This window comes from Phalangium opilio, unplaced genomic scaffold (assembly GCF_054372755.1).
Source record: "Phalangium opilio isolate 3A_F unplaced genomic scaffold, DU_Popi_V2 ptg000217l_1, whole genome shotgun sequence".
Taxonomy (NCBI): domain Eukaryota; kingdom Metazoa; phylum Arthropoda; class Arachnida; order Opiliones; family Phalangiidae; genus Phalangium; species Phalangium opilio.
Window position 1 is genome coordinate 6519783 of NW_028324218.1, and position 26469 is coordinate 6546251.

Below are 26469 nucleotides of genomic sequence, written 5' to 3' on the forward strand. Positions count from 1 at the left end.
TAAAGCTTACCATAAAGCCCGTCTATAGGATATAGAGATAACCAGCGTACTAAATATTACAGAAATCTGTTGAATTGCACGGAATTTATGCCTTAAAGAAGGTTTTTACTTTTTTCCCCCCACCATTTTTCAAGATGGCGGAAAATCTAACGCCAAAAGCTTACCATAACGCCCGTCTATAGTATATAGGGAACCAGTGTACTGAATAATACATAAATCTATTAAAATTCACGTACGTTATTTCATAAAGAAGGTTTAGGTTACATTTCTGTCCGCCAGTTTCCAAGATGGCGGCGGATTGGAAAAAATATATCCGAGTGCATACTACTACTTAAGAGTAATGTCCCTGCTAAATTTCAGCCTTCTGGGTAAAGCGTTGATTTCTAAAACCAGTATGCCCACACAGCCAAAACAATGACGAACGAAAAATTATACATTGCCAAAGGCGGTACTCTTTCACGACGACACCGCCGACAACAACAACAGGGCAGATCAAACTAAGACCCACATCGTTGATGTTCATCATACGATGTGGCAAAAAAAAAAAAAAATAAGAATCCGTGGTTTTTTATATTATATGTGTCTATTTTGAACAATTCAAGGAGAATTTCAAAGATTCTCTATAGGCCTACAATCATTAATATCAAAAATCCAAGTATCCAACTTTTAAATCTTAGTTTTTTGAAGTTATGCCAAAAGCTAATATAGAACCGGGTTTATCAGTAACGCACTAAAAACAGTACATTGTGGCCCACCCCGATACGGGATCTCTAGTCTAGAAAACTGCGTGGCAGTTTAATTTTTCTACCATCTTTTTTTTATTTTATTTATTTATAGCCGACGAAAAGAAGAAGTTTAAATTTTAAAATTTACGACCGAGCCAGACTGTCTTTAGTCATCCTGAAACATAAATAAATGGACGTTGAAACGCCGTAGCGCGAGGGGTTGGATATCTCAGGGAGCCCAGCCAAAAATTTTTAAATTCCTTCTAGGATAAGTAGGATTTTTTCTTCAGGAATTATAGGATTTTATTGAAGAAAAAATTATGGGTTTTATAGGAAAATGCTTGATAATTTTGGCTTAAACTATGTAGAAAAATCTAAAAAAAAATAATAAGAAAAAAAAATTAAATTCCTTATATTATAAATAGGAATATTTTTCCGGAGTTATAGGATTTTTATAGGATAAAAAAAAATAATGTGTTTTTATAGAAAAATATAGGACTAAAAATGCATGCTCGTATATAATACTATTTTGGCTTAATCTATGTAGAAAAATCTCAGAAAAAAAATAATTATAACAAATTGGATTTTACTTGAATTAAATTCAGAGGAACTTAATTAAATGATATAATATAATTAAAAAATCCTGAGTAAACTCCGCAATTTCGGTAAAATCTAGTCAAATGCGATCTCTATTTTAAAAGAGCTAAGTAAATCTTGATAAATTTGATACTAAACTATACGAAAACTTATTAACTAAGTCAAAAATATAGGATATTATAGGACCTTTCATGAAATTAGAGGATAATATAGGACAGGTTCAAATATATAGGATTTTATTGGAATTATAGGACCGCCGGTATCCTTGTATTTGAATAAAAACGAAAAACTAATATTTGTTAGTTAATATTGTCAGGAATAGATTTAATTTTACAAGTAGGAATGGAGAACGGTTAGTATTTACTTCAGCCCTACTCATAGCCCAGTATAGAGCCCCTCCCTCCAACACGTAACGAAAAGTTTAAATTATCTTATTGGCTGCTCACTTAAACTACGTTTTGATGACGTTGCTGTCGGGGACGGTGAAAAATAAGTAATTCCTTTATACTAGCTCTGTCGCTATGACCCATCCGCCTCTTCTTTCATAACCCCCTTCTCAGGGAAGGGGGTTCGGGACTTTGACGCGCGCCCAGATTACTCTGTTCTCTATTCCTACTTCTAAAATTAAATCTATCCCTGGTCAGATTTACTATAAATCCCATAGTACGCCATATATATTCTGGCGAATGTTCGACACCTCGTTCGACATTGAAGGCGAAAGTTTACCATATAGAAAAGCATGGGCAAAAGAGTAGAGCTTTCTCTAGCAGGCTGTATGTATGTATCTTGTATAAACTTTGCTGGTTTTTATCGTTTCAGGTTTACGCCGTAATAATAAGTCATCCATCAAACGGTGAGCTATCTCCGGCTTCTGTCTCCTACACATGCGGATTCTACAACATCCCGGTTATAGGAATCAGCTCGAGGGATAGCTCTTTATCCGATAAAGTAAGTATCGATATTTATTTTTTTATACGATTCCATCCATACAATCGATTCCGGGACATATTTTTCCGCTGACATATCGTTTTCGGATACCTTTTTTGGGTAAGATCGCTTCTGGCCATTCGTGATTTTGGTTATGATAGGCGAAATCAGTGCGAGGTCAGCTTTTAAACGAGTACAAACACGATAGATAGCATAACCCTAAAATATTATGCATAAGTATGGGTCCACAATAAGGGCTTATGCCGGAATATTTGAAAGAGACTGTAGCGCCATCTATGTTTAAGAATATCAACTTCGAACCGAAATAAAATAGAGATAGGCAACTGTGATTTTTAAAACTTTGGTGCAGTGTTTTTAGGGGTGGAGATGAAAATCAGAGTATGTTATTTTGAAATTACCATGGGAAATATGGTAATCTCTAATTAACGCATTGTTTGGTAAATTACCGGTGCCTTGATCCTATGAACAATACATGGAATGAAAAATACATTCACATATTTAAGTACTTGAACAAACAAAAGAAGTAATTTAGTTGTATAAAATTATCCATATAAATTATGAGGGGTAAATTACAATGGTAATTATTGTATATAAATAAGTAATTTAAACTGTATTTGGTAAATTACCGTTGAACGCCTCAGATCTAAAGCCAACCAAAATTAATAACATATAGAAAATGAAGCTTAATCAATATGTCTATAAAAAACATGGGTAAATTACAATGGTAATTACGGTATATTAGTCTGCAACTTAAGCCCAATTTAATAAATTACCAGTGGTTTGATCTCAGATCTCTAGATAACCAAGAAAATACATTTTTATAACATAAAGAAAATGTAGTTTTATCCGTATGTATTTAGAAAACATGAGTAAATTTCGATGGCAATTTAAGCTGTGCTTGGCCAATTACAACGATAAATTCGGTAACTTAAGCTGCACTTGGTAATTTACCGCAGGTTCGATCCCTAGGCAACCAACATAAACATATTAATACCTTGACCCTTGAACACAAAGAAAATGTACTTGTACCAAGAATCTAAAACAACAAGCTCAATCCGTTTAAATATAAAACCTTCTTACATTTAATCAGGTTAAGTTATACAATTATTTTCCCATTCTCTCTTAAACCTTACCCTTTATGGGCCGAGCTAAGCGAATGCGACACGCGTATAAGTCTTTATTTTTTGGGGGGTTGGAAATATAAATTGTTGAACCTAATCAAGGCAGACTAACTCTAGGGGGCAAGCGTCGTCACGAAACATCGTTAGAAAAGCTGGGTATTTCCAAGAACTTAAGGTCCCTTCAGACTGTAGACTAAAATCAAACGTTCACGTCGGTGAAGTCGCCTTTCTCGCTTAATAGTCACGTGTCAACAACTACTTAAAAGATTCGTGCACGGGTTTAGTTTGAAAACTAGTTTTGTTTCGTCCTTCAGTGTCTGCCGAGATGGCGCCACCCCTCGTTAGCGGCGTTTCTTTAGCCATAGCTCACTCGATCATGTCTTACTGACACGTGATCGAGTGAGCTACGCTTTAGCAGTCGATATTATTAAAAGTTTTAGGATTCTTGGCGTGGTATACTATTTACCATGATTTTTTATTCGGTAACCTCACTCGATCATGTCTTACTGACGCGTGATCGAGTGAGCTACGCTTAAGCAGACGAAATATGAAAAGTTTTAGGATACCTGGTCGGGCATTTGTAATTTTGAATGAGCAGATATTTAAGTATTCAAAAGTCTTGGTTGAAAATATCACCATATGCATACACGTGACTCATTTTGAGTCGTCTGCTCTCACGTCTGAACAGGGAAATGAACGTACCGACGCGATCGAAGAGAACGTAAGATTTTGCTTTAGTCTGAACGGACCTTTATACGTTCCTTTAGCCACCGTCAACGTCCACTTGTCGAGAAAATTAAATTTCCGGATGAATCTGGGACTCGGGCCCAGACACTCTCTCTCGCTGTAAGATTCACCTTCATTTCCTATTAGAAGTCTATGAGATGACGAAGTACTTAAGCCCGGCCCACAAAACACGAATTCATAGAAATTAACATGGTAGATATGGGTATTCACAATGATTCCAATTAGCTACGTGTATCCCTGGAATCGCCTATTTTAAACGGTGGAAAATGGTGGTTTGGACGCCACAACACGGCACAATTCAGTTCTTCGAAAGTCTGATTTACATACAGTCATTTACTACACCTATGCTACTATCAAATTCCACGAATTGTAGGACCACGTTATGTAAATTTTATACCGTTACCATAAGTTTATCATGCCTCTAAGTACACAAATACGTGTTACAACTGAGCATCTTCCGCAGGCTACTGTGACGTCAGAACTCGTATAGCGCTAAGATCCGAAGAGAGAAAATTTTGAAATTTCTGTCGCGGTGCAGCCACCAAGCGGTCGAGACGATTACTAAATGGGTCACATGATAAAAAATCATCCAATGGAATAAAGGAGATTTTTACGTTTCGTATAGGCAGGCATTGGGGGGAACGAATTTTACTTAAGCAACCCCAAATCCCTCTCTCTCTCGTGAGATAGAGGCGGTTTCAGTCCTGAAACATTCTAAAAGGGATAAAAGAAACGCTAGGCTAGGCAGTACAATTTTGTATTGAAGTTGAGGTGATAAATGATACGGAGAGAGTATAGGTTTCATTAAAGGGAGCCAGACAAACAGTATTGCCATAGGTGTAGCAGCCATTTCTCTACTTAGAGGCATTATAAACTTATGCCGTTACATATTGTGTAACTGAAATTCGAGTTTCGCCTTTAATACCCAAACGACACGGAATCTTTTGAAGAGGTTTTGCTACTAGGGTCAAGTCCTTCAACAGTCTTTTGGGACTCCGGACCGGACTCCGTTCTCACCACAATTAAACTAGATTAACCCTACACGTGATATATTTTATAAGGAATACATACAGATAATTGGAATAATTGTGTAGCCATATATCCCATGTCAATTTCTATGAATTTGGGTTTTGTGGGCACCGGGCTTAAGAACTTACTACGCGTTACGTCTTATAATTCTGATGGCGTCTTTCTAACTGTGATCTCATTGGTTGTTATTTAGCAATGAGACAAAAATAAGTTTTTCACTGGTTACAAATTGGAGCTTGTAATTTTGAAGTGAGTGAGGTAGGGCATAGATTCGAGGAGGTAAAGCGAGGGACGTCTGGTGAGGCGCTGTCAAAGGCTTAGCACAGACTAAATAGGACCTAGATGGAAGTCCTGCAAAATTAACCACCGAGTGTAGGACTTCAATTCTCGCTTGTCGTTCTCTTTCGAACTAGCTCTCAGTAAGTTTCCCAGTAGCATTACGAAGAATAGGAAGTGTCATACTTATGGAACATATCACTTATAAACTTATGGCTGTATCTGTATTCCTTGCAATACCGACATAAGGCCTTACGGCAGACCCATACTTATGGAACTGAACGCTTCTTTCCATTTTAAAACATGGCTCAATCAATTCTTATAATATCATCATAAAGATAGAACTATTTTGAGTTCAAAATCGGTTTTTCAAAAATTCCTTCTCTTCGAAAAGCAGTTTAAAACCTTCCTGACGTTGCAAATATCTCCAAACTTATCAAATCTTTTTTTCACGTTAATTTAAAATTTTTCGGGTCAGTAACCTTCAAATTTAGTTCCAGAGTGTATTCGTAATTTATTGTAAAATAAATGTAGTGGATAAATTACATTTACGTGCGTCTAGTAGTAATCTGATAGCGAAAGGTACTTAAGATAACAGGGTTTTAAACAAAAAGATACGTGATAATGGCTTTAAAACCAGGGGGATTTTTTTATTCTTTATATTTTTGGCCCCAAAATGAAGTTTAAGCTTTCTTGGTCTTTTTCAGTTTTTATTTTTTTTTTTCTCAAAACCCGAAGAAAGTGGAGTTGTAACGTTTAAAGTTATACTTAAATGTTTGTTTTATTAAAAAAAATGGCCGAAATTCCAAAAAATAGGCAAAATCGATATAAACAAGTCACCGCGGGTCATAGCGACAGAGATAAAAAGGAATTACGTATTTTTCGCCGTCCTCGTCAGCAACGCCATCAAAACGTATAGTCCGTCGGCCAGAAGGCCAAAATGAGGAATTCGAGTACCAACTCGGGCACCAGATTTAAATGCTATTTTCGATAACATGGGTGCCTTAGATGTATGGGAAAAATTGGTGTGGGGTTCTATCGCCCAGCTATTCAAAATGGCGGCCATTCCAAGATGGCCGCCAGTGGGTTTCTTAAATGACACATATCTCCGCTGCTATTGGACGGATTTCCATGCGGGTTTTACCAAAAGAATGGCAATGGCACGTTCTATTACTAACCTTCTATGATAAATTTTAACTTGTGGCGCCATCTAGCGGGTATTTTGCCAAATTTGGATTTTATGCTTTTCAGACCTATATATTTTTGTCCTATAAGGACAATTGCTGAAACGTAATTATGAAAACGACTTTAAATCGAAAGCTGGCATTCTTATCTACATGTTCATGTAAGATTGGGCTATCTGACACAAATAGGAGCACAGTTATAAAAACATTTCTCTTATGGGGCTTAGTTAGAAATTTTCATAAAGATATATAGACGTTCTGTACAAAATCAAAAATTCAATTGGTTACTAGGCCTATATTCTTAAGATGGATATTCAATTACTCCAAAACTGAAGAGAATCCATATCTATCTTGAAAAAACTAGTACTATAAAATTTTTTATTAGAGGTGTGCGGTAAACCGATTCAATCGAATAATTCGATCGAATACCGAACCAAATAATTCGATCGAATACCGAACCAAATAATTCGATCGAATACCGAACCAAATAATTCGATCCGGTATTCGATAAGCCCATTTTCACTATTCGATACGAATATCGAACACCGATCTGACTATTCGGTTCGAGTTCGACTACCACAAATTTAGGCCCTTCGCACTAGAGAGACCCACCTGATTTTAAAAATATCATCTCGATTTTATTTGTCCTCCATCAAAAACTACCAGCAAGTGCCTAGGAAAATTTTATAAAACACTTGGCAACCAACCTAGGAAAATTTTATAAAACACTTGGCAACCAATGAGGAGAGGTATTTTGCAATTAAGGAGCTTCTAAATGTTTTTCTCCTTTCTTTGTTTTAACTTTTCGCGAATATTAGGGTTACCACCCGATTAATCGCGAACAGTTAAGCCTAGTATTCGCGAGTATTAGGGTTAAATATTCGCTTAACTATTTGCGATTAATCGGTTAGTAAAAAATTTAGCAAGGCCTAACTATTCAGTATTCGATTTGGTATTTGATAAGGAAAAATTTTTAGTATTCGATAAACCGGTTCGATACACAAAAAGTGGTATTCGCACACCCCTAATAAAAACCTTTCTATGGTGAATTTAATTCTGTTAGTAAGCTTATTTACAGAAATATTTTATATCAAGGAAAGTAAGAGCAATTTTTATTTTTCTCTTTCATGAAACCAAACGCAGTCGTCTTCACTATCCGAAGAATCAGTGTCTTTAGGGTCTCGCAGATTCACATCTTCATCTTCGACCATATTTGTGCAATTTGCATTTTTGCAAGCTGCAGTACATTTCAAATTATTTAATATACTAAACAATCGTTTGGACGGCAAACACGCGTGCATTTGCAAGCCATTAGAGATACTACTATATCTGGAGTTGGTGGGCCAGTCATCCAAAGAATGTCCAGTCCTTCCTCGCCCTTTATCCACCCGTAACCATCTGGTAGGTCCGGAATGTCAGCAAATGCTTCGAGGCTTATCTTCCAAATTGCAGCCTGGTAATTCGCTTTTAAAGTGTGCTGCCTAAGCGTATCCGCGCATTCCTTTCTTGGCACGAAATATCTGGTACCTCAGTGTATTGACATCTGCCACCTTTGTGTTATTGCAATATATTTGGCACGTTAGTTTTTGAATCTCGTCAAAGATATTTTCATCAACGTTCCGCTTTGCACCGAGAGCATGTATAGTTTTTCTGTATTTCTCATTTTTGGAAATAATCATTAGTACCTTTAATTTGCCGTGGCCATCCCATAGCTTTAACGGTATCACAGCCGGTAAAGGCGTGAAGACCTATCAACGCGCTGCACGTTTCAACTCCTATTGCATTGACTAATTTTGAAACATCTAGAATTCTGACTTTTGATTTTTGGCCTCTCATTAAAAAAACATAAGTGTTCATTTCACGATTGAAGGCCAGGAATAGAACTAAAACATCAGTGTCGTCGGAAACACAAATGACGTTTGGACTACTTAGATGCTCACTAAGTGTTGAACTTTTGTTACAAATTATGCAAAGGGTAATACTTTTGTCGCGAGATTTAGACATGGCGACTCCACTGTGCAAAGAAAAATATCAACTTCAACTCACCCGCGCACTTGCAAAGTGAAAAACAAAAACCAAATTTAAACACTGTTGGCTATTCGCTGATTCATACCCTACTCATTTTAAACTAAACAAACCTTACACCGAGGGGCTGACCACACTTAGATTACGGTTAACTCTGTCAAAGGCAGGGACTTTATAAAACTATGCGAATCCCAAGGTACTGATTACTCCGAGTGACCAGCCCCTCGTCTAACACCACACAGAGAATTATAGCTTGAGTTTTTATGACCCTTAGCCCGGGAACCTGGGAATTTAACAAAACACGAAGAAAATTTCAACATACACTGTAAGCTACTAGAATATAGCGTATAACAGTAAAAATGGCTCGACAAAAAATTTATAACTAAGCCCCCTTGGACGATTGTTCTTATAACTCTGCTCTTATTTGAGTCAGATTTACTTACATGAAAACGTAGATAAGAATGCCAGCTTTCGATTAAAGGTCGTTTTAATAATTATGTTTCAGCAATTGTCCTTATAGGACAAGAATATATACATCTAAAAAAGCATAAAATTCCATTTTGGCAAAATGCCCGCTAGATGGCGCCAAAAATTAAAATTTATCATAGAAGGTTAATAATAGAACGTGTCATTGTCATTCTTTTGGTAAAACCCGCATGAAAATCCGTCCAATAGCAGCGGAGATATGTGTCATTTAAGAAACCCACTGGCGGCCATCTTGGAATGGCCGCCATTTTGAATAGCTGGGCGATAGAACCCCACACCAATTTTTCCCATATATCTAAGGCACCCATCTTATCGAAAATAACATTTAAATCTGGTGCCCGAGTTGGTACTCGAAATCTTAACTAGCTCAAAGACTAGTAGTTTAAGTGAGGCAATAAGATAATTTAAAATTATCGTTACGTGTTGGAGGGAGGGGCTCTATACTGGGCTATGAGTCGGACTGAAGTAAATACTAACCGTTCTCCATTTATACTTCTAAAATTAAATCTATCCCTGATATTATTCATTATTTTATACGGTCTATTGATTAAAAAGAAACAGAAAACTTAGCCATGTTTATCCTTTTAAGCGTTTAAGTTTGACTTGAAGCTTAGGTAAGCTTTTAGTTGAAAAAGCGTCGATTTAGCAAGGTTTTTTTTGGTAACAAGATTGCACCAAAAAGCGATATCTAGTTTACTAGGGAGAAGCTATAAGATGCCTAAGTATTCGCGTAACATAGTCCTGCAGTCCCCCTTTCAAAATACAAGGGGGGACTTAAAAGGAGGCCGGGCTATTTCGCCTCTCCTCAGTCGGAAAATATGACTGTAATTTTCGTCATTTGCGTCGCGCTGACGTGAGGTTTCAAGAACCAATGAAATTTTGGTTGTAACTTAGAGGCGGCGGGGATTAACTCCAGACCTACTATACGTTTGGACTGGAGATAAAGCTAGATTATAAATGTGTCGAATTTACACGTTCTCCCTAGTAAACTAGATATCGCTTCTTGATTGCACCGTATCTCAAATCTAGAACAAGCCAAATGTTAGCGGGGGGGATGCCCTATTCTCTGATGTACACTGGAATTGGGTAAACACACACAATTTAAAGAAGAATAACGTCACGTCGTTGGCCTGTCGGTTGGCAACTCGTTTTTTCTTCATTTCGGGTCCTTGCTCTTTTTGCCATGAGCGTCATAAATCGCTCTTACGTTAGATTACATTTCGTCGAGGTCACCCCTCCCCTCTTTATGCGCATTTAGATGCGTTGGAAGCCCAAGAAAGTACAGCTTTCTTAGAAAGAAAAATATAGGACAGTTTTTTCTTGTCTAAGTTGATACATGATTTTTGACAAATTTTAACTTAAAAACTATACAGTTACAGAAAATAAAATTCTCACTAAATTCTTTTTCAATTATATCTCAACTTTGTGTAGAAAATCTGTGAATTTAACCTTAGACAACTTGACCTTTGACCTCAAATGTCTCAGATCACAGGTTATGTAATTTTCGAAATCGAGCTTCATAATTACATACAGAGCTCTTTAAAATGTCTTTAATTAAAATTAAGAATTATCTGAATCGATCAACTCATTTTAATTTGACAAAAACGGCGTTAACAGTTAATATTATCAAATTTTGCCCGATTTAGGCCTATAGTTTTTAGACTTGGAGGATTGATACCATTTTCACCAGGAGACCAGGCTACTTGTCGAACAAGATGCCAGTACCAAATAGTGTAAATGGTATCATAAGTTCATAAGATATGTTCGTACCATAAGTTTACTGGTTACAAACTGGAGCTTGTAATTTTGAAGTGAGTGAGGTAGGTCATAGATTCGAGGTAAAGCGACGCCTGTTGAGGCTTAGTAACAGAATAAATAGGAAGATGGACTGCAAAACAGCCTGTAGTCAATCAATTCTCGCCTGTCGTTCTCGAACTAGCACGAGCTGCAAGTCTCCAGTAGTCAAAGGCTTAGTACAGACTAAATAGGGCCTAGATGGAAGTCCTAGCTGCAATATTAACCATGCACCGAGTGTAGGACTCGCTTCCGTCGTTCTCCTTCTCGAACTAGTTATCTCGAGCTGTAACTACTCTCAGTAGCATTACGAATCGTATAGGTAGTGCATGTATACTTATGGAACATATCTTATAAACTTATGATGATACAGTCCGAAAACCATGCAAACGAAACCGAAATAAAACCGACCTTACTAGGAATTCTTTCGTAAAAGGTAATATCCACGGGGAATTGAGCAAAATAATGGAGTCAACTGGACAAGGAGGAAAAAGGAAAAGAAAACCAAGTTGCCGACTAAACTAAAGAAAGTATTGATTACCATCCAATTACAGACCCAATTGCGGGAAGTGCTACATTATTCTTTCAACCGCGTTTAACTGCATGCTGGTGGACCCAATTTTCATCCCCTTAGCGCCACCTGCGTAAATTTGTTTTTATTATACTTAATTATTTCCAATCAGGCGATTTACTAATTAAAATAAATTGTCCCTTATTTAAGATCGAAAAGTGAAGTTGCGATTGGCATAATATAAAATAATGAACATAATATCGCATAAGTTTATAAGATATGCTTTAAGATAAGTATGACACGTCCTATACGGTTCGTAATGCTACTGAGAGACTTACAGACAACTCGAGATAACTAGTTCGAGAAGGAGAACGACGGAAGCGAGTCAATTGAAGTCCTACACTCAGTGGTTAATTTTGCAGGACTTCCATCTAGGTCCTATTTAGTCTGAACTAAGCCTTTGATATGAAGTGCCCCACTAGGCGTCGCTTTACGAGAATCTTATAACCTACGACATCTTCCTATTTATTGTGGGCGGGTATTACGTTGGGCAGATATGTCACGTGATTAGCTAAAAGACCCTGGTTGGCTTACTCATTAATTATAAAAGGAGGAGGGGCAAATACAAAGTTTATTTGGCTCCACCCATTGAGCGCTTCATCATGGATCTTGCTCAAAATTATGGAATAAATTGTGGGCGTTTATTATGCTTTAACAGATCCTGATTGGCTGAAAATATCATTAAAGAAATAGGTAGTTGCAAATACATGGTATTTAGCTCCACCTGTTTTTTCCATGTTTGATCCGTGATGTTCATTCTTAAGTATAACTTTATAATATTACAAAGTATTTTCCACCACCAGGGGCGCGCAGTGTAAAATAACTCCTCCACTTTATACTCCGCTCTACGCAAACGCAGTAAACATACCTCAACTCTTAACTATTTTCGAAGTTATAGTAACTTACACTTGCCAAAGTGTAAAATTGCCTTTTTTATTTTTAAAATGGCGCCATCTAGCGGCGTCGTCACTTTGAACAAACTGTGTATCCTTTATCTTTCGTGGCTCAAAAACGAAAATGAAGAATTAAGCTAGACAACGTAAAACTAACTTCAGACGACAGTACGTCGGAATGATACACAATGTTAAAACTCCATAGAATAAAAAAGTAGTTCCAATCTTACTAAGCTTTCAAGCGGAAGTTTCTTTCCTCTGGTTAGGTTTGTATAGTCTTTTATACGCCAAAAGAAAAAAAGTTCAATTTTCAGGGTGTCCTCAGAGGGGATGAAAAAGAAGAAAGAAAAAAGGCCAAGAAGAAAAACTTTTCTTAAGCCTTGGCTCATGCAAGCATCCTATTTCTTTCCACGCTTGACCGGTGGTCATTTTCAGCCACGGTATCTTTTTTTTATACGTATATATATATTTTCTCTTAAACCTCCGGATCGAAACTCTCCTTGTCCCAAAAAATCTTGTAGCAGAACGAGGTCACAGACAAGGATTGAAACAATAGGTGCTAGAAAAGTGTTTCTTGGACCAAACGTTGGTTGCGCGTTGTTTAATTTCTAGCGACACATCCTCGTGAGATTTGAAAACTGTGTCGCGAGATTTCTGGATCAACTTTTAAATTACTAATAGACTATTCCATTAATAACTTAAAATAGAAACCAACACCACAGCGGGGGGAAGGTCACCATCTTTGGGTTATTTCCTTGGCGCCAACCAAGAGGCAACTTGCGCCATCTGGTAGGGAGCCCGAGTAATCACTCGCGTAACCGGAGGCTAGCCGACTCGCGCTGCCCTCTAGCGGTGGGTGCTTCTTAACGCTAGGGAAATAACCCAACCAAGAAGGTGACCTCCACGCCCCCTGTGGTGTTTGCTTCTCTTAAATGGAACTATAGGAGCCATAAGTTCATAAGATATGTTCAGCATAAGTTTGTTAATCTCTGGTTACAAACTGGAGCTTGCAATTTTGAAGTGAGTGAGTGAGGTATGTCATAGATTCGAGAAGGTAAAGCGAGGCAGGCCTGGTGAGGCGCTGCTGTCAAAGGCTTAGTAATGCAGACTAAATAGAACCTAGATGGAAGTCCTAGCTGCAAAATTAACCACGTAGTGTAGGACTTCAATTCTCGCTTCCGTCGTTCTCCCTCGAACTATCTCCCAGTAAGTCTCTAGAGATAGCATTACGAAGTATTGGAAGGTCATGCTTATGGAACATATCACTAATAATCTTATGATGGAACATTTTTAGTAAATGGTGTCTACATAGGCAAGAAACTCCTAACTGTTTCAGTCAGTCAATTGAATCACACTGTCAATTAATGCAGGGTTTGTCTACCTTGTTCAAGTCTAGATAAAATTGGTCAACGGTGTTCAAATGTACACGTTTTAGTATATTCACAAGATCCTTTGGGTGAACCTCAAAAACGTAAGGGGGAAAGAAATAAGGAATGAAGAAAATCGATAAATTTAAGCGACAGTTCTCGTATCCCGGTGGGTCGGGCTTTAAAACAAATTAAAGTCTGTGAGATAAAACTGGGAATGAAGAATAAAATTCTCATTTAGGGACAGCAGAGACGAGAAAGAGGACACAGAGCTGTTCCAGCCACTACTGTCTAGACCATTCCAATAATTCCTGAAGAGAAGCAAACACCACAGGGCCAGGGAGACGTTAGTTAATCCATGGGGGAGGTCACCTTCTTGTGTTATTTCCCTCGTGCCAAGAAGTACCCACCGCTAGATGGCAGTGATAGTCGGCTAGTCTCACGTTATGCGTGTAGTGAACGTTGGTGTCTCTGCAAGCAATTAATGCAATGGTCTATGGAAAAATCTTAAAATGTCTTCTATCTCCAAATTTTTACCTTATCCTCTTATTTGAAACGCTTTTCGTTTGCATTAATTTCTATTTCACGTGGGACTAGGGCTCTAAATCGGATGGTAATTTATGAAGGTAATTGTAACTTATCTAGTAACTTAAACGGTAATTAGGCTATAGTAAAGGATGGGTGACAGACTAAATTTTTAAGTCATTAATTTTTTTGCAAGGCAATCGATTGATGTGCGAGAGTTACTTTCAGACAGACAGACAGAAAAATGGCTTATTTTAATCATTTTCCCTTGACAAAGCTCATATAATTATTGAAGATTTTTTCTGGTAATTACGATTCCTAGGTAATTTACATCAATTTTTTAAGATAACCTTATCTAAATTTACCGAAAGAGTAAAGAGTATGATGAAATTACGTAAATAACCTAACAAAATATGAGAGTAATGTACTACGCGTGCGCAGTTGACTTATATTAAGCTTGGAAGGTCACCATGTAGTTTAACCTTTCTCTCTTTTCCCGCTATTCGTGTTTCCAGTCAAATCTGCAGGTATTCATTACAATCCACGTCGCCACAAAGGCAGAAAATTGCGATTATGAAAACTTTTCTTATAGTCCTTCCTTACAACAAGTTCTCCTTTGAGGAGTTGCGAATGAATGCGGTTGGTTGGGTTACACCGTCGTACCAAGTACCAATGGCAAATAGAATATAATAGAAAGTAAAGATATCGTATCGTGTCTTATGCGATCGAGGTTCGCTTCTCTCTATTGTCTGCTATATTTCGAAAACTACCAGCCACTTCGGGCAATTGGCGGTGAAATCTCGCTTAAAAACAAGAGTAATGTCCCACTCCATATAGAGTTTTTGTATCTTATCATCAAGTGGTTGGTGCCTATGACGTAATTCAAATTAGTTTTGCCTTCTTTACAGTCCCTTGACAACATCACAATATATTATTTCCACCAATAGATGGCTGCACTAACCAATGCCCAAACTTGCACGAAAAGCATTCTGTGATTTTTAAACCGCTACAGATTGCCCAAAACAATGTTATTACTCTAGAATCTGCCCACTTTACAGTCCCTTTAAGTTCTATTTACACATGACTTCGAAAATTAAAAAATAAAATATTTCCACCGATAGGAGACAGCACTTACCGATGTATAACTATGCACGGATGGCATTTTGGGATTTTAAAATAGCTTCTACCCATTCTACTCTAGAATCAAACTTTTCTCGTACAATCAAGGTATCAGAAAATACCATTTCGTCTGCTCAAAAGGCAACGTATTGGTCTTGGCCTCACTTTCAGTTCTCTCTATTTGCTTTTGGTCGTAGTAGTCTTCCAGCGTTTTCCTCGACTGATTCGGGTTTTAAGTGACGGTGGGGGACAGTGTGTTGTCTCCTGCTCTGTGTAATACAGTTCGTATTTGACAGGATAAGGTTCTCCATTATTTCGGTTTGCGTCAGGAGTCAGGATTCAGAATTGCGTTGCTATTTATAGCGACAAAATCCTTCGGAGCGAAACAAAGCCCGCGCGTAAAATGGTAACCTAGCTAGTAGGATCCGATGCCAGAGTAGAATAGACGCGTTTTTAATCAAGACTCCATCGTCGTCCTATCTGCACCACCCCCGACTTAAGCCTTGTTCGCATTGGAGTTAAAGACAGATGATATAGTGTACTGACAAGTTATTAGTTAAAATATAAGCCTGTTATATTTCAGGCAAGTATGGGTTTACCGTATCCTGCAGGGTTCATACAACGTTTCCCATATATTTCCCCGAGTTTTCCAGGTTTTTCCCATACGTTTCTTTAGAGTTTTCCAGGTTTTCTATTTCCCTGAGTTTTCCAGGTTTTTTCCCATATATTTCCATGAGGCTTCAAGGTTTTTCCCCATATATTTTCCTGAGGTTTCCAGGTTTTTCCTATAAATGGAGTAATAAAAACGGGAGTGGTTTATTTACAGTTGAAGCAACCCCTTCAGAGCAAACTTACAAACCTCACAAATGTCCCTGAATTTTACTAAAAATTCCAAATTTCCCAGAGTTTTCTCTGAGATTTTTGTCAATTATTTCCCTGCGTAGCGCTTATATTTTATGGTACAACAAAAAATGTAGCTTAAAAGTAGATTTACAACAGTTTGTTTCATCTTGGTGAGGGAAATTTCAAATTATATTTTAAAATAGCTAAATTACCCCATTAATTACCTTGTAATTAAGGTTTATACCTGGTAAATTTGTGTTAATTACATTATTAACTAGACATTATTATAAAACTTAAACTTATTAAAATAAAATAAAATGTTTCCAACTAATAGGTAATTACTAATTTGTGAGTAATTAAATGAAGTTTGTAGTATGAACGTAAACCAACCCAACCAACCGCATCATTCTTTCACGGGGCAACACACTATACCAGTCGAGGTTTGGAGCAAATATGATTGGCTAGATCTGATTATCTACGTCATTGGATGACGTTATCTCCGACAATAGCAGCAGATGGAATATAAAGGAAAAACTTTGGCCTGGACTCGATAATGAGAATCAGTCTGAAGAAACATCTTTCTTAAGCCCTCTTCAGACGATACCACTAAATGATCGACTCATCTAGATAAGTCAAAAATATGTATCAACTTGCCCAACTTTTGAAGCGAAACGTTGAGTAAATCCTTCCTTTTCACACAACTAAACTTTTACCACCGAATGGAACTTTTTAAGCGCCACCTACTTTGGCAATTATGAAATAGCCCGCCCCCTTTTATTCAGCTTGATTGACTGAAAACATGAATTAAAAGGAAATATTTGATCCAATTTTTTCCAGCCAACGTTTTTGGTGACTCAACTCATCCAGCTTCTATTCACACCATAGTTGATTCAACTCGAGTTGACCCATCAATTAAGCTGAGTCAAAAACTTGGATCGTCTGAACAGGCATTTAGATTCAATCCGATAAGTATGTTTAGTTAGGCTCTTAAAAAAGGACGCTTTTATAAATGAAGATTTGCATATGGATTGACAGTGTGGGATGAGAATTTTTTGGGGGTTCGTCAGTCTTGGTCGGGGAGGGGCGGTAATGTTTTCTCCCCTCTTTTGTGGTAATTGATTTTCAAATGGATTTTTTTATCCTTCTTTGGTAACCAGAGGAATCTTTAATGAAGGTTTTAATTTAGGCCAAAGAAAAAAGTCTTAAGGCTTTATGAGTCTTAGACCCTGAACTTCTTATTTTTAAGACGGGAACACAATACACGATTTATTTTTCTTTCACCTCGTTTTTGGCGGGTTTTAGATGACGTCAAACGTATATGACGTCAGAGAAATTTTATAGAGACGTGGTTGATTTAGAAGTAATAAACTATATCAGGGTTGTTAAGTCTGAATTTTTGGAACGTCTAGGAAAGTTGGGGATATTTAAAATTGATGTTTTAAAAGCTAGGAGAATTTGAAATTGATATTTTAAAAGTTAGGGAAGATTTAAAATTGTTCTTTTAAACGTTTTTCGAAATTTGAAATTATTCTTTCAAAAGTTTTCGAAATTCAAAATTGTACTTTTAAAAGTTTTGGGAACTTAAAATTGTACTAGTTAATAAATATGAAATTATTTCTACAAATAGAATGGTAATTTAAAATTTAGAAATGAAAATATTTCTAAAATTGTAGAAATATTAAACAAAATAAAATACTGGAAGTACCTAAGGAAAGCCAACATTTAGGCTCTAAACAGCCCATGTATTTACTACGTGCCCCTGTAGAAATGTTTAACCCGCAGCACATAAGTGTTCAGGTAAACGCCCGCAACCAGGCTGAAACATCACGAGTAACTTCAAAAAAAAAGTCAAAGGAAAGCCAACATTTAGGCTCTAAACAGCCCATGTATTTACTACGTGCCCCTGCAGAAATGTTTCACCCGCAACACTTAAGTGTTCAGGGAAACGCCTGCTACCAGGCTGAAATGTCACAAGTACCTTCCACCCGAAGTATATAATACTTCTACTCTTCGAGAGAAGTGTACTTGTGCACAAAGTGGGGTAAATAGTAATTGTAACATGATTCTTCCCCAACAACATCCCTTAACATTTACTATAGCAAGCTTAATTACTAAACCGAATCATGCACATACGCCATTTTAAATAGTTCCCTCATCATTACTATATCTATTAGCGCTGCTTAACTATTTGCCAAGGCGCATGCATGCGCTTGTGCATTAATTTTTGTCCCACGTCAAGACAATCAAAGTTTGTGCCTGCTTGATTTCCGAATGGGGATTTAGTAAATACCAAACAGTTATAGAATTCACCCTAGCACGGTGCGATGTAATTACACCCATCTGAAGTTTGATGAGCAGCAGGATAGCAAATTAACTAAAAAGGGTAATTCCCTCGCCGTGGAAGAATCATGTGCTTACATAACTGAAGTATTAAGAGGATACAGAGTGTCACGCTTCTTCTATTATCCTCTTCTGCTCTCACTCAAAACTCATGCACCCTTTCCCGGGAATTTTCACTAGGGAAGGGAGTAACAATCTTCAATGTCTAGCTAATATAGAAAGTGGAAGTTCTTGTTATATAAGAAACTACCCGAGCTGTAGGCGTTAACCCTAGCAAAAGCCCGAAGCGTCATGTTTGTCTAGAGAACAGATTTACCTCGCCGGGCCTTGGCAAGGCAATCCTACGTGTTATTAGCTTTCGCAGGGCTTTCGCCAGGCAAAGACCATGCCTGTTGGGTTCCGATAGTACATCAACGTCAGGTTACTAGCTGCCAGGTTTTAGCCTAAGGCAAGCTAGAGATGGGGAGGAGGCGACTGCCCAGGGAAACTTTTGATCAGAGCTGTGCTAATTAGCTGACAACTAATTGAATTAGAATTAGCAATTAGGGAAATATTTATGAACTAATTAATTAGTAAATTAGCAATTAGAGAAATATTTATGAACTAATTAATTAGCAAATTAGCAATTAGACATAGAAACTAATTCAATTCAATTAGAAATTAGACATTTATTTATCAAACTAATTAATTAGAATTACTATTTTCTATTTAAGGTAAAAAAGAAACCATAAGTAAACATAAAAGTTTAGAAGTGCTCATGGGTTTAGTACTTTGGTGATGTTTTAATGCCATTGAAAAACGGGTACGGAAGCCATGAATTATTCTCGAAAAATGAGACAAGCCTCAAGCCTTCCGTCATTTTAAAATTTTTCTCATTTCTTCATTTTCTTGCCACAGTACCTATAATGGACTCCTGAGTAGTAAATACATGCGCACTGCTATAAATTCGAGTAGGTAAAACAGTCGAAATTTCGAAATGGGGCAGTTGCGAACTACGAAATTTTCTACTAGTACTAGTATTCTCTCATATTTGAGGAGCTGAAAAATTTAGAGTAGCACTAAGGTTTCCTCATCGATATAATAAGGCTTTTTCATATTCAAATAGATGAATCAAGAGTTAATTCCTCGATTTTTTACAACAAATTGGCGTAAAAGATTAATTGAAAATCCAATTGGCTAATTAGTTAATCCTAAATCTAATTAAATTTTAATTAGATAATTACCTTTCCGATTCATACTAATTAATTAGAATTACTTCTCAATTGGCACAAGGTAATTAAAATTCAATTACCATTTTCAATTAGTAAATGTTGCTAATTAATTAGAAATTCAATTAGCTAACTAATTAATTAGCACAGCTCTGCTTTTGATTATGGTCGGTGTAACGCAAACGGTTCCTGACAAGCTGGGCCTGCTGTGAAAAATTGCCTGACGTTTCTTTTTCGCTGGATATATACCTAACCATATTTTCTGAGGGGTAGGTTATACACTATTCTTATCCTTTCCATGGGGAGGGGGAATAAGAGGTTATAGGTTATGGACACCTTGATGAATTTTTTGGTTAATATATATCGTGTGCGCTTAGGATGTGATGTAAACGTATTTGAAGTTTTTCAATGAAGGAAAGTTCATTAGATCGTTAAACGAGTTTACTTTTTACATGTTTACTTAAAACCTTATGGATATAGTTTCGAAAAGGGCGGGAGATTGGAAGTTTTGTGATTGGTGGATGGGTTATGGGTAAGGTCAAACTTCGGTAGTTATTGGATGGTTTAGGACTGTGAATTACAGTGTATACGAGAATATCCAGAAATATTTTAAGGTTTAATTTGCGTTTAAAGGGAGAGGATGTCTTAGTTACTCTTCGTTACCAGAAGGCGCTAGTTACCTTCATAGCAAGGTTTAACTTTGCGCAAAAAAAAACGTAGCTAATATTAGGTGAATCTCTTAGCTACTCCTAGCTAATTTCGAACATGATACTGTTAAACATCCTAAGCATAGACGGCGCTAGTTACCTACAAAAAAGTTAGCCAATGATCATAGACTTCAAGTAGCAGACGATATATCTTTATATCAGTTTCTAATTTGAAACTGAGTACTACGAACCATATCGTGTTTGTACTCAATTTAAAGGTAATTTTATGCCCAACACGATGCTTCCATAATTTTGAGGGTTTTCCTAATGAATATCACCCATAGTTTCCAAATTATAATTAGTTTTTGTTTTAATCTTTAACCAAACAGAATCTACACGCCTCATTTTTGCGCACAGTCCCGCCTTACTCGCACCAGGCCGACGTTTGGATCGAGATGCTCAAATTCCTGGAATACAAATGCGTCGTATTCATTCACAGCTCGGATAACGACGGTCGCTCCACTCTTGGCCGATTTCAAAACCTCGCCGACAACAACAATATAAAAGTACGTATATAAGCGAAATGCTCGCTCCAACGAATTCTCGAAATTGCTTCTCCAACCGCTTTCCTAACTTGCATCCTTTTTCCTTCTTTTCAATTCCTTCTTCTAGTCCCTTACTATCAAACACAAATAGAAAATAATAGAAAGTGCTTGTGGCAGTAAAGAAGACCCTAGATTCATTCGGGCTGCAACTAAGCCTAAGATCAAAATATTTACTGTCGCCCGTGGTATAAACCTTGCTTAATTACTTTCTGAGAACAATCGCACAGGTGGTAGGCCGCCATCTTAGGATAATTATTGCCCTTTCGCCTTCCAAGAGGCAACACCAGATGGCGCCAGAGGTCACAACACGCGGGACTACTCGCACTGCCTCTAGCGGGCTGTGAGTGCTTCTTGGCGAGATAGAAATAACCCAAGAAGGAGCTGGCTTCTCTTGTGAATTTAATGGAATAATCTATACTAGATTCAGACTCGCGCATGAATACTGTCTCTAGTAAGCCGGCGAACCGAATTACCATTTTAGGTTTGCAATACGAAATCTATGATAAACTCCAAGAGCAAAGTTCTCTATCTTCGTCTGAGGTATAAATTAGATGAAGGCACGTGTAGTAAACATCATACTGAGAATCAATGCCTTACTTTCTGTTAACTCTATTTGCATTTGATACATCTTAATCCTTTTATTTCTGGTCTACTACTGGAGTTCCGCTCATAACACAGTTTTAGGTTAAAAAAAAAATTGTAACTGCAGTTTTAGACATAATTAGAATCGGTCAAACTTTCTTTATATATCCCCAATATATCTATAGCGATAGCTATGAAAAGTACCCCTATTAGACGGACGTCTAGTACCACCTGACGTGTTCGTCCAATAGGAGTACTCCCCAGTGAGTGCATGGCGGGAAAGCCTAACGCGTAGTGCCATCCATTACGGAAACTTAATTGCTCGTATCTTTTTTAATATTGTAGTAGGGAAAGATTTAATTTTAGAAGTAGGAATGGAGAACGGTTAGTATTTACTTCAGTTCGACTCATAGACCACCCAGTATAGAGCCCCTCCCTCCAACACGTAACGAATAGTTTAAATTATCTTATTGGCTGCTCACTTCAACTACGTTTTGATGACGTTGCTGACGGGGACGGCGAAAAATACGTAATTCCTTTTCTACCTCTGTCGCTATGACCCCCCGCCTCTTCTTTCATACCCCTCCGTCCCGGGGAAGGGGGTCCGGGACTTTGACGCGCCCACATTGCTCTGTTCTCCATTCCTACTTCTAAAATTAAATCTATCCCTGATTGTAGATAGAAACATGGTTCCAATTGATATTTTCATTATTTTAAACGCTCTATCGACTAAAATAAGAAAAACAACATTAAAGACAAAATTAAACTAAGAACATATTCATGTTACACTATTAATACTGAGAATTTGCATGGATTGAAGTTACGATATAATACTCGTGACTACCGACTTACATCCACTCGACTTAGCTGCTCAAAAAAGCGGAATTGCATTATACCCTTCGTTCCTTCGCTCTTGGCAGCATCTCCTTTCCTGGGACCTTTCTTTTTTTTTTGAGATTTCCTTCTCCCGAATCCCGATTGATTTTCTATACGCCTTTTAAATCTACGTCACATTGACGTCATTGGCCCTCCTTGCGTGTCCCCATCTTTGACATTTCCATCCTATGAACTTATTATTCTGACGTAAGCGGCTTATAGGTTATGTATTTCTTATTGCTAGTTCTTGAAATTAGTCTAGGTCAAATACTAATTTTAGAACCAAGTCAAATAAACAAAAAGCAAGCAGTATCAGCAAAAGTATATAGAATTAAAAACATAAAGTACAACACTTTATTGACGATTCCCTGCCTTGGCTGTAGACGACACGTAAACTGAAAAGCAAACTACCCTCCTCTCAAGCGCCTACAATAACTAACCAAACAAAAAAGAGTTTCTTCTTGACGTCACAGATTTATAGAAAGTAGTACATGATACTGGCGATTCAAACGTTAATTTTTGCTACTTTATAAGCCTATTCACGGCTTGTTCCCTGTTTAGGTCGGGAAGGTAATCATACGCAGAGGTGGGTTGACTCTTTACATGGCGCGAGCAAGTTTCAACGAAGTGCACTTTTTGTTTTAAAATCTATATACTTTTGATATCAATACATCTAATGAAGTACAATACTATTACTTAGAAATCATAGAGGAAACTCATGGGATTGTTAAGCGATGTGATGGTACTTTTACACTTGAGGTTAATTAAGAAAAATTTTCATAAAGATCTCTCTATAGATGGGATTAACTCGAAACACTTGGGGTTTGGGCCCAAATAATTAAGCAAAATGACAATGTTTGTAAACATCCTCTCGATACGATTAACATGGGCTTATTTTTACTAGGGTTGTAAATTTTCCGGAAAAATAAAACGCGGAAAATTTTCCGCTAATCGGAAAAATATAAAACTAGCAATTATGTGAGCTTTGAGCCAATTTATCTAACTTTTAAAGATTTAAAAGATTCTCCAGTTATTTTGCCATCTTTAGTAGATTTATTAAAGTACCACCAAATATTAGTGGTTGATTTTCCCATAATTTGAGACTTTAAACAGGGTTAACAAACTTAATAACATTAACAACATAACACCTCGTTTCCCTTACAATGACGCAGACGATCACTATCCTTTATGCCTGATAATTTTAGTTTCACTTGGGTCTCTTAACGGTTAGGTCTCGACTCTCTAACGCCTTATACCGTCATAAGAGCAAACAGTAACCCTATGCATGCAAGCGATAGCCAATGAGTGAGCTTTTCCTATAGAGAATAGGGGTCACTAGACTCTGTGCCCTTGGACAATTTTTTACCCCTCCGAATTCACCTAAAACAAAATAATGAATGTTTTGAAAAGAAAGGCAATTGAAAAATTTTAAAGTTTTAACTTTTTAATTGAAAAACCGGTAGCGGAAAAAAACTCTTAACTCTGGTTTTATAAGAGATACAGGCAAGTCCTTCGAGTATGTCAGAGCTCTATTTCACCCCTACAAGGATAGTAAATACTTGAAATTACAAGTACAATCAGGGGCAGGGTAATTAAGCAAAATGTTAATTCATAAACGTCGTCTCCATATTGTTTTCACATTTTGAAAATAACATATTTTTATACCTGTGTTGGAAAACTGCGCTTAATTATAAAACTTGTAATTAAACTAATTAAGTAATTTATTTATTTATTTAATTACAGGTTGAGCCAATAATTGAATACGAGCCAGGCATCACCGATATCACCTCAGATTTAAAAAAAGCCAACGAATCACATTGCAGAGTTTTTATTCTTTACGCTAAGTAAGTTAATGTGTCACTAATCTTATTTTTGAACTCCTGTTCAAAATTCCCTCGTAAAAAACCGGTTTTTGCTGGTTCCCTCCAAGGTTATAACCCAAACCAAGAACTCATAAGTATGAGATCATGGCAATGCAAGATACATTCTCAAAACTTATATGAGTTCTTTCTTTAACCTGTTATCCCCCCTCCAAATTTTAATTAAAAAAAAAGAGTTGTACAATTTTCATTTTGAAGGTACCAAATTTTCTACATACAGGGTGTTTCTGATAAGTCTACAATAAATTAAGGGGGATGTTCTTTGGGAAATAAATTTTGAGTTTAAAAACACCCTGTATAATAAGTCTTAATATTTAAATTATTTTAATTTGTGTTCATTTAAAGTACGGAAGATGCAGAAGGAATATTTCGTGAAGTGGAGCAATTGAGTATGGCTGACCCGGGTTACGTTTGGATAGTTTCTGAACAGTGTTTGATAGCAGACAACAGACCTGATGGTAAGTAGATGGCTCTGTGTGCGTACCTACTAGCGCCATCTATAGAAAATACTCATCAAATTTTAGATAGGTAATTATGGCACCGTGCTAGGGTGACTTCTATAACTGTTTGGTAATTACTAAATCCCAAGCTAGCAATCAACCAGGCACAAACCTTGATTGTCTTGACGTGGCGGGACAAAAACGCACAAGCGCAGGCATGCGCCTTGGCAAATAGATTAAGCAGCGCTAATAGATATAGTAATGATGAGGGAACTATTTAAAATGGCGTATGTGCATGCATGATTCGGTTTAGTAACCCCAATTGCTATAATAAATGTTAAGGGATGTTGTTGGGGAAGAATCATGTAACAATTACGAATTACCCACTCCGCTTTGTGTAAAAGTACACTTCTCTCGAAGAGTAGAAGTATTATATACTTCGGGTGGAAGGTACTTGTGACATTTCAGCCTGGTAGCAGGCGTTTCCCTGAACACTTAAGTGTTGCGGGTGAAACATTTCTGCAGGGGCACGTAGTAAATACATGGGCTGTTTAGAGCCTAAATGTTGGCTTTCCTTTGACTTTTTTTTTTTGAAGTTACTCGTGATGTTTCAGCCTGGGCGAAGTATTATATACTTCTGATTGATCTTAAGCAGTTTCTGAACTACTTACTACTTAAAGAGGGTAGTCGTGGTCTTTAGAATAAGAACACACCTTGTAAATCGTACCCTAATTACTAAGATACTTAAAACCGAAATTTTTCTCACACGGAAATAAAAAGAAAAAAAAAGGAAATTAGAAAACATTGTTTCCGTTTTTGGCCCTCATTTCCTTTAATCCCAGGATCCAAGCTGACTTTGCTACAAAAGAAAAAGGTAATGCGGAGGAATACTTAATGATGCATCCCTATTGAAATACAAGCTTCCTATGCAAACTTTGATAGACAATAGATGGTTATTTGTAAACCCTTGATGAGATAGCCAATTAAAATTCCTTCCCCCACTTCATACTTTACGCCCCCCATTGGTATTAAAACAATGGCTTGCAGAAAAGTTTCCGTCGTCCGAGGGGTAGCGCACTAAACCCCAAAATTGATTCATAAACAATAAAAGAGATGGATTGACTGCACGTAATGGTAAATGCTTATTAGCAGATGCAAATTTAAGTAATGGAAAGTGGGACACAGGAGTTGATGAAATATATCAGTACCGCCATCTATGTTTACGACGCGGAGTCCCGTTTTCTCATTAGTTTCTTTGGTCGTAATGCTAGAGACTTACCGAGAGCTAGTTCGAGTGAGAACGACAAGCGAGAATTGACTACACTCGGTTAATTTTGCAGTCCATCTTAATCCTTGGATGAAGAATAGTTACACTTGGATATATCACTCGTAGTATAACGTGTGCTTCTGGCCGCGGTCGCGGAAATGTTTTTTTTTTGGTTTCCGTTTGTTACGTCGTCTGCTCCGATTCCGTTTGAATTTGAAAAGTAAACGGCGGTTAGGGTTAAGATCGTTTTCAGTGGCTTTTGTTTATGCGGTGATTTATGATTATGGAAGTTTTAAAGATGAACTATTATTCTTCTAATTATTATAGTAGGTGACTTTATACTTTAAATATAATTACCTTCTATAATAAAAGAA

The 26469-nt window shown here is 37.1% G+C and overlaps 1 protein-coding gene across 5 annotated transcripts in view; it reads left to right on the top strand.

Moving 5' to 3' along the window:
- Nmdar1 (glutamate ionotropic receptor NMDA type subunit 1) overlaps positions 1-26469 on the top strand; it is a 69005-nt gene that overhangs the window by 22298 nt on the left and 20238 nt on the right. For all 5 annotated transcript variants that reach the window (XM_089857496.1, XM_089857497.1, XM_089857494.1 and 2 more), the window contains exons 3-6: positions 2142-2270; positions 20835-21011; positions 24252-24352; positions 24734-24846. In XM_089857496.1, the coding sequence (XP_089713622.1) occupies positions 2142-2270; positions 20835-21011; positions 24252-24352; positions 24734-24846 (520 nt within the window). The remainder of the gene's footprint in view (positions 1-2141; positions 2271-20834; positions 21012-24251; positions 24353-24733; positions 24847-26469) is intronic.